General features: G+C 41.1%; 1 protein-coding gene across 6 annotated transcripts in view; it reads right to left on the bottom strand.

Moving 5' to 3' along the window:
- Positions 1–2,294: 2,294 nt before the first annotated feature.
- Positions 2,295–15,919, bottom strand: part of phldb2a (pleckstrin homology-like domain, family B, member 2a) — a 55,419-nt gene continuing 41,794 nt past the window's right edge. For 4 of the 6 annotated variants that reach the window (XM_036595375.1, XM_036595370.1, XM_036595372.1 and 1 more), the window contains 5 exons: positions 10,909–11,002; positions 8,360–8,506; positions 6,281–6,500; positions 4,522–4,607; positions 2,295–4,392 (listed from right to left, as the gene is read on the bottom strand). In XM_036595375.1, coding sequence (XP_036451268.1) covers positions 4,252–4,392; positions 4,522–4,607; positions 6,281–6,500; positions 8,360–8,506; positions 10,909–11,002 — 688 coding nt within the window. In that variant the 3' untranslated portion in view covers positions 2,295–4,251. The remainder of the gene's footprint in view (positions 4,393–4,521; positions 4,608–6,280; positions 6,501–8,359; positions 8,507–10,908; positions 11,003–15,919) is intronic. The other 2 variants (XM_036595374.1, XM_036595376.1) reach the window with 1 other exon arrangement.

Consider the following 15,919-nt stretch of genomic DNA (forward strand, 5'->3'; position numbering starts at 1 on the left):
CACAGCTTGGCTGTTGCTACCCCAACCAGTGAGACAACAGAGACTGGTGGAGTGATTCCATGTTGCCTCCAAAAGTTAGCAAGAACTGAAACGTGGCTGAATAAAACAATCACAAAGCTTGAAATCTCCCTGTTTTTATAACATACCTGTAATCTGAATACTATGTAATGAATAGCGATGGTTGGCAAATACATTAAGGGGGATTACACGTTTTTTCCTGTGTGAAAATTGTGTATGAGTGGGCGTGTGGTCGGCGTGTGACAGCTGGAACTGGCAGGAGTTAGTATTGCATGCGTGTGTTAAGGAGGATTTTCAACCCAAGCTGAGCACTAATAGCAGCAGATGTTTCATGTTCCATCACACACACACACACACACACACACACACACACACACACACACACACACAGACACACAAGTGCAATGGATGAAATTACAGGATTAACTGCAAGGGTTAACATTATCAGCATATGCTCACATTCACAGCCATCCGCGTTGAAATTCCCCGCAGAGCTGACGGTGTTTTCACGTTTACTGACATGGGTGACTTTTTAAAACCAAAATCAATTCAAGAGGTAAAAATTCAAGCTGTTAATTTACACCAGAAACATTTGAAATCTTCACCCTTTAAATGCTGAGCAGGCATATAACTGGTAAAGCACCAGTGCACCATTCTCCCCATTCCAGCCCAGACAGACTGTATTTGCATTAACAATTTTCTAGCGCAAAAACAGGTCAGGGGGTCAAAATGAGTGAGTCAGGAACCCAGCCTATGTGTGTGTGTGTGTGTGTGTATATGCCCCCTAGTGAAAAGATGCACTCTATTATCAGCATGTTTGTCTAATTATCCATGCTCCACTGAAAAAAAAAATCTCCATGGCAACCGCACAAGGTCAACCAATAGGAGGCTGAAAAAGAAGAGGGGTGTGGCCCCGACGTAAAGGATAATAAAAGAGTCTCATATTACCTACACAAAGTACACCAAGTTCACAGTTGCTGGATGTTAAGAAAAACATTACTGGATTTATTTTGCTAGAAATTTCTGAAGCGGCGCCGGAGAGAAAGGGCTGGTTAGTGTGTGGCAGATGGAGACAGCAGTAATTGTGTTTCTAATGAATTAATTGGGTCACAGTTTTATGAGGTCGCTGCTGGGCTTGTGAGGGAGTATGTGAATGGCTGACTAACCATGTGTTAACCAAACATGACAACTACATACAACCACACGTGAGCATGAGCGGCAACGCTCACCCACTCATAACATGAAACATCAGACTCACAGCCAAGTCGTCTTCATTATGTAATGTAGTGCAAAATGAACACACAAAAGCTGGAGCCGTTCCCAATGACTCCAGCATTTCATGATTAACAATAATAAATGAATGAATGAAAGTCATTTGTAATTATTATTATACACCGATCAGGCGTAACATTCTGACCACCTCCTTGTTTCTACGCTCATTGTCCATTTTGTCAGCTCCACTTACTATATAGGTGCACTTTGTAGTTCTACAGTTACAGACTGTAGTCCATCTGTTTCTCTGATACTTTGTTAGCCCCCTTTTACCCTGTTCTTCAGTGGTCAGGACCCCCATGGACCCTCACAGAGCAGGTACTATTTGGATGGTGGGTCATTCTCAGCACTGCAGTAACACTGACGTGGTGGTGGTGTGTTAGTGTGTGTTGTGCTGGTCTGAGTGGATCAGACACAGCAGTGCTGCTGGAGTTTTTAAACACTGTGTCCACTCACTGTCCACTCTATTAGACACTCCTACCTCATCAGTCCACCTTGTAGATGTAAAGTCCGAGACGATAGCTCATCTGCTGCTGCACAGTTTGTGTTGGTCATCCTCTAGTCCTTCATCAGTGGTCACATGACGCTGCCCACAGGACGCTGTTGGCTTGATATTTTTGGTTGGTGGACTATTCTCAGTCCAGCAGCGACACTGAGGTGTTTAAAAACTCCAGCAGCACTGCTGTGTCTGATCCACTCAGACCAGCGCAACACACACTAACACACCACCACCATGTCAGTGTTACTGCAGTGCTGAGAATGACCCACCACCCAAATAGTACCTGCTCTGTGAGGGTCCATGGGGGTCCTGACCACTGAAGAACAGGGTAAAAGGGGGCTAACAAAGTATCAGAGAAACAGATGGACTACAGTCTGTAACTGTAGAACTACAAAGTGCACCTATATAGTAAGTGGAGCTGATAAAATGGACAATGAGTGTAGAAACAAGGAGGTGGTCAGAATGTTATATATATAATATAGACAGAATAACAGACCATGGTTCCTTCAGTTGCATAGGGCTTTATTATGGATTATATTTCAGTTGAGCATCAGCTCTTTACTAGTGAAAATATTTTCAGGTCATTTAAAAAATAATGAAGCATTTAAAAATAGATACAAAATTGATTACAAAAATACTGTAATACATTTTAAATAATTAAAGACATATATATACTGTTGTCTATGTAATACCTTTGTCAGAGTAGAGGCATATCAGTGAGTCAGGCCTATGGCAACAGCCAGTACCATAAAATCCTGTTCAAACACCACCCTTACACATTTTTATGGTCGATATGCTCCATAATACTGTCTAATCTACCGTGCAGGTAGCTTTCTTTGCATTGGAATTGTTGGAAATATATATTACTACCAAACTACAGTTTGGACCACTTGCGTGTCCGATCCTATTCTTTCATATGAATGTTATTTTGTGGATAAATAAGTTCAACCAAAGCAGTTTTGAGACACTGAAACTGACAGTGGAAGTGCCACTAATCCAAAACACTTCAGCTGCTGATGACAACAAGTGCCCGACTCCATCTGGCCTCGTGCTGCTGTCAAACGACAGTGTTGTGATAATCCATCTTTGTCAAGACTCGACCAGCAGGCACATCCCTTTCGCCTCGATTATTATTTTGTCGTTATCGTTAGTGAGCTCACCTCAGAGCTCATGTTGTTACCCTTATGAGAGGGAATCTCTAAAGACCTCAGATCAGTCATTTGGAAAAACAAACAAAAAATACAGTAACCACATTTCTTATACCTTACATGCATATCTAATCATTAAAACAAAATATCAAAAGAGCAATACTGACTTTTTATAAACGAGACTGTGGTCAAATGCATTCTTTCATTGCATAAACACAAGCCTACAAACACAGGGTAGCTTTAGAAAAAGAACTGTGCAAATAGCCCTTTAGTGCAGCCCTCTGCTGGTGATGGTGAAACATTACAGTTTCACCAATGACAGAAAAGGGTCGTTGTATCTTTGGTGTTGTGTTTTTTGGTCTCGTGTTCCTGAGCAAAGGCACAGAGGATGAACAATTCCCATCCTTCACAGGCTTTACTGGTACCACACTGGAGCTTTGGCATGGTTCTACATCAGTAAAAGTAATCCTAGTTCTAGATTTGAGTGTTTTCCCTGCTTCTGACATGCCTAATTTAACTCGGGAGCATATTAATGAGCCTTATATGAGGTTAAAATGGACTAGGATTGGGAAAATCTTTTATACAGGGTGCTCATTCAGTCAAACTCCCATGTCAGCACACTGACACTGGAACATGAAGGCACTATAAAGACCGAGAAAAGGCTGAGACTGACAAAATTATACAAGACTAAAATAGAATAATAAAAAAGCCGCTTCCTTTCTTGGTAGCAAGAGGATGAAGCAGTACATGTGGATGTTGCTCCTAGTTATTAAAACAGTGAGTAATACACTGACCACAACAATCAGACTGCCTGCACATTTGGGGTTTGGAGCTCGTGACCAATGCGGTCTTCCTATACCTCTTCTGAAGTATATCCAATTTGTGGCCACCTACAGCTCATGAATCGCTCATTAAAAGAAGCAAAGTAGGGCAAAAGCACCATATCTGTGTCACAAAGAATGATCTGTCTAGAGTCTCACCCTGAGACTCAGAGAACTGGGTCAGCATATGCAGGTTCAGGGAAAGATTCAGGTCTGGGGATTTATGATAATGGGTCTTTTCCAGCCTCTGAAAGGAAAAGCCAGGAGACAGAAGGCAACAACACTTCCAGTACTTTTCAGTGGCTGCTCAGTTGCTCAATTATAACGTCGATACGTATAAATACGTATCATAATGTCAGACGAAATTAGAAAGGGCTGCCTCGAACTATAGGAAATAGGTTTCTGTCCAGTTCCAAGCTGCATGCCCGTTCAGTAGGCTGATCCAAACCATGATGAACCCGATGATGCCGTCGTGCGGTCTCGGAGCTGCTGCTCACACCAGAAAGTGCGTGTAACCCTCCGCTCCCGTGACGATCACATCCATCCAGATCCGCATGGCCTCCGGGGAAGGAGCCACCATGTAATACACCCGATCATGTGTCTTCACACTGAACGTCAGGGAGGGGTTCGGGCTCTGAGCGCATGCACGTCAGAGAGAAGACAACAAACAACATCATCAGTGTGACAACGACAGGCTAATCTTATCTTGTCTTCCCTATAATGTTATTTTAATACGATCAGTCTATCCTCGCGTGAAGCTCACCTTGTGTGCGTTCTTCAGGTGATCAAAGTACACCTCCTCTATGGCTTGGAAATAGATGACACCTTTCATTTTTGCCTCATGTTTATCTAGAGAGAACATCAGACCACAATTTTTGGAAAGCAGAATTACCATCTTATCCTGAAGACCTGCTAAGAGGGATTATAGATGTAAACAATAAACAGAGCAGTTCATAGCAAGGGCTTGTATAATAACCATATAAACTCTAAAACATATATACGGTTCTCAGATCTATAGATGTCACAAGCTAACTGTAGGTCTAAATGCGCCACTGCAGTGTTCTCCATCTTTCTTTAGAGGGCAAAGCTCAATGCTGCCCCCTAGTGGTTTAGATTAGTCTCTGCCTACATGATGTCATGTTTAATAAGCCACGGTTGGTTTACAGCAGATCGCCAATCCGGGGGTGCATAGCATGCATAGAACATGTTCTAAATCTTTGACCACCCGTATCAAGCAAGCTTACACACAGCTATAATAAACAATGATAAACCCTACACACTGAAATAGTTGTATATAGTAAACAACTTCCCTTTAAAAGTCCCCAACGAAGCACATGGAAAGCTTAATGGAACATGTGAAAACACAGCTTTCCACTCTAATATATAAGAATCTCTGTAATGGTTCAATTCAAGCATGAACGTCTGACAAATCAATTACTGCATATTAAAACTGAATTTATACTAGTTAACTGTTCCTTACATTAAAATAAATTGGCAAAAGACAAAAAAGAAATTCTTTCTAATGTTGACTGAATTTCTATATGCTAAAAGATAACTGGAATAAATGTAATTTCTTCTAATATTAATATTTTAGTTGTTTATGTTGCATTTCTATGGACTGAAAGCTAAAACACAATAAGCAAGGCGAGGTTGGCCACTGTCTACATCATCACATTCAACTTCTAGATCTGTCTGCTACAGTATATTACTTTGCATTTACTGCCAGCCTAAATCTAACTGTCATCTATCAACTGTTTGTACCTCATCTTTGGGCTGATCAATGAAATACTGCTTTTACTATTATTTTATTTTGATTCGTTTCAGTCAAGTTCACTGCTTGTTGCTACATTAAGTATTTTTTAAGTGGAAGTGATGAAACATTTTTTACAGTGTATAAGCGCAATATTCACCAATCATTCGGTCATTAAAAGGAGTTTATTAGGAGTTTGGGCATCTCAAAATCAGTTTACCTGCGTTTACACTTTTCTACCACTAGGGCTTTCTGTGCATGCATGGTTAGGACAATGCAAAAGAAAAAAATTATTAATCAAGTAATTTACATTTTAATGCATAAAACTGTATGTATGGTTGACATTTAGGGCTCCTGAGGCCACATTTTGAAGTCTGCTTAAAGCAAGCATGTCAAACTGAGGACCTTCCAGGCTGAAGTGCTGTGGAGATCAGCGTTTACCCTCATCTAACGCTCTGAATGCGGTTCATGAAGGCCTAATTAGCTGATGAGCTGAATCAGGTGTGTTTAATGAGGCAGTGAGCTGAAGACTGTAGTGTTTTGGCTCGCGAGGACTGGAGCCTGACACGTTTAATGGGATTGTTCATTAAATGAGTTGAATCAGGTGTGCTAGAACAAAGAGAACACGGTACTCAGTGAAGGGCCTCAGTGAGGACCAGTTCTGGGGAACGCTGATGTATGGAATCCTGCTGTACCATACAGCGCTAAGAACACATCACATGATATTTTAATAATGAAACAAAAGAGGCAGAGAGAGGAGGCAGACACTAACCTGCGTAATATGCCAGGGTCCTGCGGTTACGGTCAAAGACAAACCAGCGCTTCTTCCAGGTCTTTATTTTGCCCCCCATCTTGACCAGGAACCCTCGGCAGGTCTTGTCAGTGATGGCCAGGTGATAGCAGGTGTCAGGATGATGACCTGCTGCCTCCACATGACCCCGCAGATCAAAGTCGTCCTTCCTCACTGGCAGGTAACGGGTCAGCGGACGAGACTGGAGGGTTAAAGCTATTGGTTAGTCTTTCATCTGTGTGTGTGTGTGTGTGTGTGTGTGTGTGTGTGTGTGTGTGTAATAAGGGAATCAAACTCGATCATTAGCAAATAAATAGCTACATAGGTCTGATATACACACATAAACCACCATTCAAAAGTTATTTAAAGGAATAGTTCAGCAAAAAAATGTATTTACTGAATTTTCCACTTACCCAGATGTCGTCAATCAGCCAAGACATGTTTGGGGTCCAAACTGTGCTTCTTTAGTTTAGTACTGGAGCTACAAGGGTAACATAGCTAACAAACACTGTCTGTCACTGAAATCTTTTCTGTGAAAACTTTTCTCAAAACCTCTCTCAACGCGCTCAGACCACATCCAGGTCTTCAGTAAGGTTGTGCAGACTTGTCCATGTTGTTTAGGACACAGTATGATTTACTGTGGACCACAGAAACACACAAAACTTGATGTGTATCTGATCTGCAGTCAGCCATTTTAGACAGGTTGCCTAATTATGTTGACTCCTCTTCGTTGTTCATTGTGAATCTTCTAAGTGAAGAAATATGTTTTTAAGTAGAAACAACAGCTCAACACTTCTTGTCTGAAGTGGCTGCCCAGAGCTTTCAACCACACAGAGAGGGTGGTCATTTTTATAGTTCACAGTGAGTCATACTGTCTTCTAAACCACACTGACAAGTCTGAGTGACCTTAATGAAGAGCTGGACGTGGTTTGAGTGGGCTGAGAGAAGTTTTGGGCATGTATTTACAGGACAGACTTGGGTGACTTGATTCCTAGTGTTTGTTAGCAATGTAAGCTTCGTAGCTTCAGCAGCAAATGAAAGAAGCAAAATTTCGGCAGGGCTGTTATTTTATAAACCTATTCTGGTGCAGATTACAGATTACCTGTTAAAAATATAGTCTGTAACCTGATCCAAAGGATTACTGTATTAAAGTAATGTAATCTGATTAAACTGACTGTCCATTTCTTTAGGATTACATGTCTGTTTTTTAAGTCATATAATTCAATATATAAAAGAGACTTTCAGTGATTTCATCATTTAACTCAAGGCAAACATGAAAAACGGCACCGTTTTATGAAGCAGAATGATAGATTATAGGTGATTTTTCTGAGCTTTTATCTGGTAGAGCTCTTTTAAGATCCCTCATCAACAATAATTATAATTTCAGGTCATTTTAAAGACTCTAACTGACCGTCATTTATATTCTGCTATGATCTGCTAAGATTCCTGTACCTCAAAATAAGGCTTTATACTGGAGTGTCATGCTTAGACTTCAGCGACTGCCGTTTGTGAGATTATTTGTGAACGGCCCTATAGCTCTAAATAATCCACAGAAATAAACATCCTAAGAATTTTAAAAGGCCTTTATTTCACACAAAAGCTAAGGGGGAGCTGTTTTAGTTACTAGTTTAGTTCAATAAAAAAATATATATATTTTATGCATTTTAACATTTTGCATCTATTGTTCAGAAAATGAAGAATGAAACGGCTCGTTTAATTATTCTTAGTTAATGTTACTCTTCAGTTCAGCCATCTGAAACTATAGAATTTTATGTAGAAATAAGTGAGAGAGTTTTCTGCCAGACCAGTTTGCTGCTGTAGAATCTGGAAATATGGAAAACTGATTTTTAAAGTAACTCATTCTCTCTCAGTAATGTCAGTATCATCTACAGCGCTGCTCATCGTTCAGGACACGTCTAATTCCACTTTTGTGTTGTTATTATTTGAAAGCTGTGAAGTTTCACAGGACCAGCACGTGTTTGTGCGTTTGCCATTTTGTTCTATTTGACCGTCCTGCTGTTCAGCTCAGTCTCTTTTCGGCTCTGCTGGTTCTCCTCTCACCTGTGTTCTCTGCTTCTCCCGGAGCTTCACCTCCCTCTCGATGAGTTTCTGTCGTATGTGTGTTTCCTCCTGCAGTCTCCTCTCCAGCTCCTCTCTCCTCTTCCTCTCCTCCTCCAGAGCCTGCCGGCGCTGGTCCATCTCTCGCTCCTGCAGCAAAACCAACACTGTGTGAGGAGCACTGTGAGGATCTAACACACACACACACACACACTGTCTTGCTATGCATATGAGGACGCCCATAGACTTCTATTGATTTTTGTGTTACTGTAGCTAAATAATACTAAACCTAACCCTAACTTTAACCTCAGTATCCAAAAGGCAATTTTTCTGCTCTTTTAGTTTTCAAATAAAAATCGTAGTTGTGGTGAAAACAACACATGCTCAAGTGTGGACCAGCAAAATGTCCTCACTTGAGCAAAAATTTCATATAGTCCTATCATGGTGAGGACATGGAGTCCTCACAAGTATAGCACTACAAGAACAAAATTACACACACACACACACACAAACTCATGCTTATGCAAACATTTGAACACCCCTTATCAAATTACAAATTAAAATGATTTCATAAGTGAAAATAAGCAAAATTTGGCTTTTTCTGCTAATTTTAGGGCACAATTTCTATTTATTTGCTGAGAACATTTTGGAAAAAACGTAAAATATAAAACATGCCACAACCTTCGTACAGGACACATTTTGTTTTATTAACAGTAAGCGTGCGTTAATTATTAAATATATTCACAACCTACATAAGAAACCTTAATTAACTACATGACTATATACAGTATTATGTGAAAATACCCCATTAAGATCAATTCTTACTCAGGCTACATTTTTAAGTAACCATAAACATTTGAAATGTGCATTATGAGCCACTTTAGCTCACAGTTAATTGTCATATAACTAACTGCAGTTTTTATTTTATTTTTATTGCAACTATTTTATTTTTCATTTACTGTATGCAAACAGTAAAATACCAGCCTGAAGTGGGCAGACTGGCTGATTAGCTAACTGTTGATAGTTACTAGTTCCCAACTGACGAGATCAGGTAAACAAACCACGGCCTTCTAAATGCATTATAACACCAACTTAGTCAGCTCTAAGCTGTACTGACTCCACACACCCCGTCTCGTCTCCAGGCTTTTATTTTACTGTTCTGTTTAAAACATTCGGTTATGAAAAGGTACAAATACGAACTTTTCACCTGGAAACACTTATTTAAGGTTCACAATCAGACCTTAAAACCACTGTTGGAGCTTTGAGGGAACATTTACACTGTTTGTACCTTGATGAATGAAAAATGTACCTGAACAGAACCTTTATTTCTAACAGTGTATTCACCACAAACCAAAGGATAAAAACACACCCAAATCCTATTTGATTTGTTGTGACATAACCATATCACTGCTGTTGGAACAAAACCTTGTATCTCCAAAATGGTAACTTTACAGGACAAGGAAAAACCTCCTTTACTTGTAATGTAAGTCAATGGAACCACACTTTTTTTTCCCAAGTCATTTTGGGTCGTTTCTGTTGGTCCATTCATCATGACATTTACACACAAGGTAAAGAGCCACAGGCATTTTTAAATTATGTCAAAAACTCAAAAACAAAAATGCAGATACAAGGTTTTGTTCTGACAGCAGCGACATGTTCGTGAAAGCTAACGACTGCAAAATAACTATATAACTGCAATCAAGCAAAACCAGCCCTGCGCAAAAGTGAGTCCCCTCATTTATTTTATTTTCTAGGAAAAACACCCATTAAGTACAAGTTACTAATTTTTCTTCATTTTTAGGTAAAAAATACCAGAAAACATATTTAATCTGGACTGGATTTAATATCTGGACTCTGAGGTGGTCAGTCTATTGTTCTGAGAACACCAGCAGCCTCTTTGTTTGACGTACAAATATTCTTTTTTGTCTGAGGTGCCCGGCTCCAGTCATGGAGGGCCGGTGTCCGGCACAGTTTGGTGATTTACCTGCTCCAACACACCTGATTACACTGATCTGTTAATTGCCAGGTGTAGTGAGTCTGTTTGAGAAGGGCAGCTACTCTGTGCTGGACACGCCCTCCAGGACTGGAGCCGTGCACCTCTGGTCTGTCTCCTTTTCTCAGTAACTGCTTCTTGACAGCTGCACATCCTTCCAGACCCACAGCGCTGGGTCGTCTTCTCTCAGTGGAAGGATGGACAGAATGGAAGGATGGATTTTTGTCAGATCTGAAGTCAGAGTGGAGCTTGATTTCCTCCTCTCTCTCTTTTCTCTGTATCTTATCATTTTTTTGTATTCCAGTTTTGGAAACTCTTGTTTTTTTTACTTATTTTTTCCTTCTTTAAACAAGCAGATTATCTTAAATATCTCCTGAAAAATAATGGCTTGTACTTAATGGCATTTTTTTGCACAGCAATTGTGGAATTGAATATCTGAGTGTTTATTATTGTTTATTAAATCATGTTTTTTTTACAAACAATAGAAACTTCCGTATATAATAAATGGTATTTCTGTGTTATGGAAGACAGAAGGTGAATGGGGGAAGGAGTGTGTTACCCTGTGCTCCAGCAGCCTGTTCTTCTCTGCCTGCGCTTCCCTCAGCAGACGCTCCATCTCCTCAATCTTAGCAACGTTAGCCGTGCTGGCACTGCTGTGACACCACACACATTCATCAAAGATACAGCAGGACAAAACCAGAACAACTGAAGCCTATAACTTTCCTTTTAGTGAGCTGGAGAGGAAGTGACTGTTTAGAACTCTTTTTTTGGATTGCAATAATATTTACCTCACAGGCATCATAGTGAACTTATGCTACAGGTCTATGGATGTGTCTGTTTAGGATCAGAGAGTTTCACTGGCAGCACTAGCAGTGCTTCTCAGGCTCTCAGTACACGTAGACGCTCCATATATGGGCTGGCCTCGCTGGAATGCAGTTAAAATTCCAGGGAACCAGACGGGAGCTTGTATATTTAAGTTAGTCCAAGTTAAATGGAGTCTTGTGTCTATGTAGCTTATTGAAATGGAATCATAATGAGCCTCTAACCAAGAAAACACACTTTAGACGGCATGGATTTCAGCCAGTCTCTCAAATAAAGACAGCGTAACACTTTACTGCAGGACAGCCTCACGACACCAACATAAGTCCTTCACAATAACTGACATAAACCTACATAAACGTTTATAAAAGCTTGTTCCAATAGGCATCGTCTGTCATAAATCCTGCTTTTGTCACCTTGTGTATGAAATTAGGTTGTCATGATGCTTTTTTTGGGTGAAATGATCTAACACATTATAACAGCTGGCTTTGTACCTCAGAGTGACATAATGCTGATGGTACAGTTCAGGGGTTCTCAACCTTTTCCAATCCAAGGCCCACAGTTTATGACTGTAAAGCATAGCGGCCCACAAAACAACTAAAACCAACTTTTTAAATTATTTTTTTTTCACAGGAGTCACTGTTTGGTCTGGAGTCTCTTTGGTTTTGAAGGTTTCAGCGCCTCATTTGAAATAAACCTCACTAAACTCAGCGGGCTTTTGGATAAGCGTCGTCACAGTCAACAATAATGATAAACCTTACTTGATATCTGCTTCTTTGTTTGAGTTTACCTACTCAGGTCGCTGATACTCGGCCAAAACGCTGATATTATTTTCAGTCTCGTCAGTCATTTTTATGAGCTGCAGGAATGATATGAGTGCAATGAGTCTGCAAAGACATTAAAACAGGCAGATTATGCTGACAGTAAAGCACTGAAGAGGAAAGCCAGCTCTACTGACGAATTCCCTTGTTTGATCAGGAAATGCGTTCTCACCAGCAGTGAACTGAACAGGGTTCAGCTGGAAGCGGACCGAGACCCGCTGGTTTTGCCGGACTGGTTCAGCTGTTTCCTGCACACCGGAATATGGGTGGAGTGTTCACATTCGCTGCGTTGTCTCAAACTGATGACGTTTAATTAGCCTGTGACTGTGATGTTTTTATTTACACGTCTCTACCGGCCCACTGCGAACTACAGCCTCCCCCTGAGTACAGGCCCGCGGACCACTAAAGGGGGCTTCACCGCCCACTGGTAATCCGTGGCCCACAGGTTGAGAAACCCTGATATAGTTCTTATACATCGACATTAAAAATCTATTTTGTAACAAAGACACACAGAAGAGGCAAAACACTATGAGCAAGGAAGGGAATAACGCTGACCATCTCATAACAATGAAGCATGTAAGTCCAGCATATATCAAATGGTAAGTGAACAGCGAGTTCTCGTTGTCCATGTGCTGGATATGAGAAAAATGGGCTGGTGTGAAGACCTGAGGGACTGGCCAAAACGCTGGTCAGATGAGTGGGTCAGAGTGTCAAGGCTCATTGATGTGAGAGGACAACAAAGGCTATCCCATCTGCTCTGAACCAACAGACGAGCTACAAGTCACAGAAATGTTTACTGATGGTTACGGGAGGACTGTGTCCCAACAAACAGTGCATCGCACCCTGCTGCATGTGGGGCTGCATGGCTGCAGACCAGTCAGACTGCCCATGCTAACCCCTGTCCACCATTGAAAGCATGGTGTTGCTCTGGCCTCCAAACTCCCCAGATCTAAATCCAATTAAGCATCAGTGGGATGAGCTGGAACAAGTCAGATCTACGGCGGCTCCTCCTCACAACTTACAGTACTTAAAGGATCTGCTACTAATGTCTCGGTGCCAGATACCACAGGGCGCCACCTTCAGGGGTCACTGAGTCCCAGCCTCAGTGGCTCAGAGCTGTTTTGACAGAATGCAGCAGACCAAAAGTCTATTAGACTGGTTAGAATGTTTTTGGTGTATATTGATGGCTTTGACAAAGAAAGTCATGAAACTGTAATGACAGTTACGTTACATATGGACCAAAAACATCATTACAGTCATTACAGTGTCTCTGAATTAGGATAGTGATTCATTACAGTGTCATAACTGTCAGTGTCAAAGTGCAGGAGATACTTACAGGTCATCATTTTATGCTCGAGCACCAGCTCAACTTGGTAAGTCACATTATTGCTGTTTGTCACCATGATATACAAATAGGTAAGTCATCTGTCATAATACATCACTTCTCCCCAGACAATGTCATGACACAACCTAATGGCAGAAAAAATCTGCTGTCCAAACATCTGAGACCAGATTGAAAATCTGGTATTTTTTTCATTTAAACCTAGAAATAAACAATAGACAGTTTTAGAATCTTGAAAAAATTAAAACAGACAAAAAGTGAAACAATTAAAACGAAGCAATACTCGAAATTCTGCACTATTTCTAGGTTACTGTTCAAACCAAAACGACATTTGTTAATTTGACCATGTTAAGCTTTTATGTTAGGCTTTTGCACAGACTTTGGAGTCCAAGTCAGCTTGAGCTCACGCTGTCAACGAAATTCTGAAAATTATGTAAACAATTACTTTTCACTTAAATTGTTATGCTGATATTATAATTTGTAATGAAAAACTTTGTATTAAATTAGCAAATAATGCAAAATAGAAGCATTTTCACCAGTGGGCTCAGACTTCTTAACCCCACTGTAAGTGTTACATCAACTTCACATCACAGTGGGCAAACATTTATGACATTTAGCTCCTATTACAATAAGTGTTTATAAATGTATATTCAGCTCCATTGTTGTCATGAAGGGCTTTTGTGGGTGATTTGTATTGTGAACACTGCCCTTCAATGAAGTGTTACCAGTTTATACGCACATTCACAAAAACAAAAGGACAGCAATGTTATAACACCTTTTTAAACTAGTGCTATAATGATGTAATAAACATGCACATTCTAAGCCTCACTTTGCAGACAAATGCACAAAGCTACATAATAAATGTAATGTGCAGCCGGCTTTGATACATTAATAATGTGCTGACCACTATTTATGTGTCTATAAAACTGGCACGAGGCGCCTGGCTGACATGCAGCAGAGCAAATAGTATAAATGCACAGAGAAACATTCCCATACAGTGAACTCCACCGACCGTTAATCATATCCACACCTACTCTAAGCCATAAAAATCAACATGGGAGCAGCGCTGTCCTGGAAAAGTAACTGCGCTCTGCAATTTCCATTAAGCTAGAACAAAAACGCTTTATGTATCTTTAGGGTTTGATATATACATATACGGGTGAGAAATTAATGTAAAATCATAAAATGTCTTGGTGAGGGGTAGGACAACCATCAGCTACCAGAACAGCTTCAATTCATGTCTCTGGAACTGTACTGGAGGGGTGGAACACCGTTCCTCCAAAAGATATTCCCTCAATCGGTGTTTTGATGCTGGTGGTGGACAGCACTGCTTAACATGTCATTCCGAAACTTCCTATAATTGTTGATTTATGTTGAGATATGTTGACTTTAAAGGCTATAACATGATTTCTGTTATTTTTATACTCATCCAACCATCGAGTGACCCCTCATGACCTGTGAACGGGCATTTTCACCCAGGAGAACAAGACAGAAACGTTTCACCATTGGATAAAGGTGTCAGAATAACTTTGTATTGATTTGCATTGACTCTTCCGTCTAAGCAGACAAACAGACCCAAACAATGGCAGCAAAATGCCCCCCACAACATAACAGAGCCACCGGACCCCTGCATTGTAGGGATCAAGCACTCAGGCCTGTACTATGCATGCCACACATGCACTCTCTTACTTGTGGAGAACATAATGAAAGATCAATTATTCCCCTTTTCTCCACATCTCTGTAGACGAGGGCCTGGATTTCACACCACTGAACTCTCACATGTTCATTCGTCTAATGAGGGGTTTATGCACTGCATCTCTACTGTATTACTCCTCTCTCCTCCTGACACAGTCTGTTCACAGCCTGCATTCACACTCTCAGTCACCTGATGAACTGCTGCTCTTCTTTCACACAGATCTGAACCCAGATTCCACTTAAGTCCCTGTATCTACCCTGTAGCCAGCTGATCAGTCTTTGTGATTGAAGCTCCTGCCATCCTTGTCCCTAATGAACTCTCTTTCACTCAGATCGTTTCCTCATCACCCCGATCCAAAGTTAAGATGAAGTGGGCCTGCTCGGCATTTTCATACATGCCACAGAGAATGTTAGTAGCATAACTGTATCACAAAGTCACCTGCACTGTAAACTGTGATTCAGTGTTTTAATGTAAAAGAGTAACCTGCCTTAAAATTTTGAGTTAGCTGAAGTTTTTCTGAGTATTGTTCTGGTAACGGGCGGCACGGTGGCGCAGTGGGTAGTGCTGTCGCCTCACAGCAAGAAGGGCCTGGGTCCGATTCCCGGCCGGGTGACCAGGGTCATTTCTGTGTGGAGTTTGCCTGTTCTCCCCGTGTCTGTGTGGGTTTCCTCCCACAGTCCAAAACATGCAGTCAGGCTGATTGGACGTGCTAAATTGCCCCTAGGTGTGAATGTGTGTGTGTGACTGTGTATGTCTGTCTGTCTGCCCTGCGATGGACTGGCGACCTGTCCAGGGTGTATCCTGCCTTACGCCCAATGACAGCTGGGATAGGCTCCAGCACCCCACCGCGACCCAGAAGGATAAGCGGTTTAGATGATGTATGTATGTATGT

This window comes from Colossoma macropomum, unplaced genomic scaffold, assembly GCF_904425465.1.
Source record: "Colossoma macropomum unplaced genomic scaffold, Colossoma_macropomum, whole genome shotgun sequence".
In the NCBI taxonomy this organism is placed as follows: Eukaryota; Metazoa; Chordata; class Actinopteri; order Characiformes; family Serrasalmidae; genus Colossoma; species Colossoma macropomum.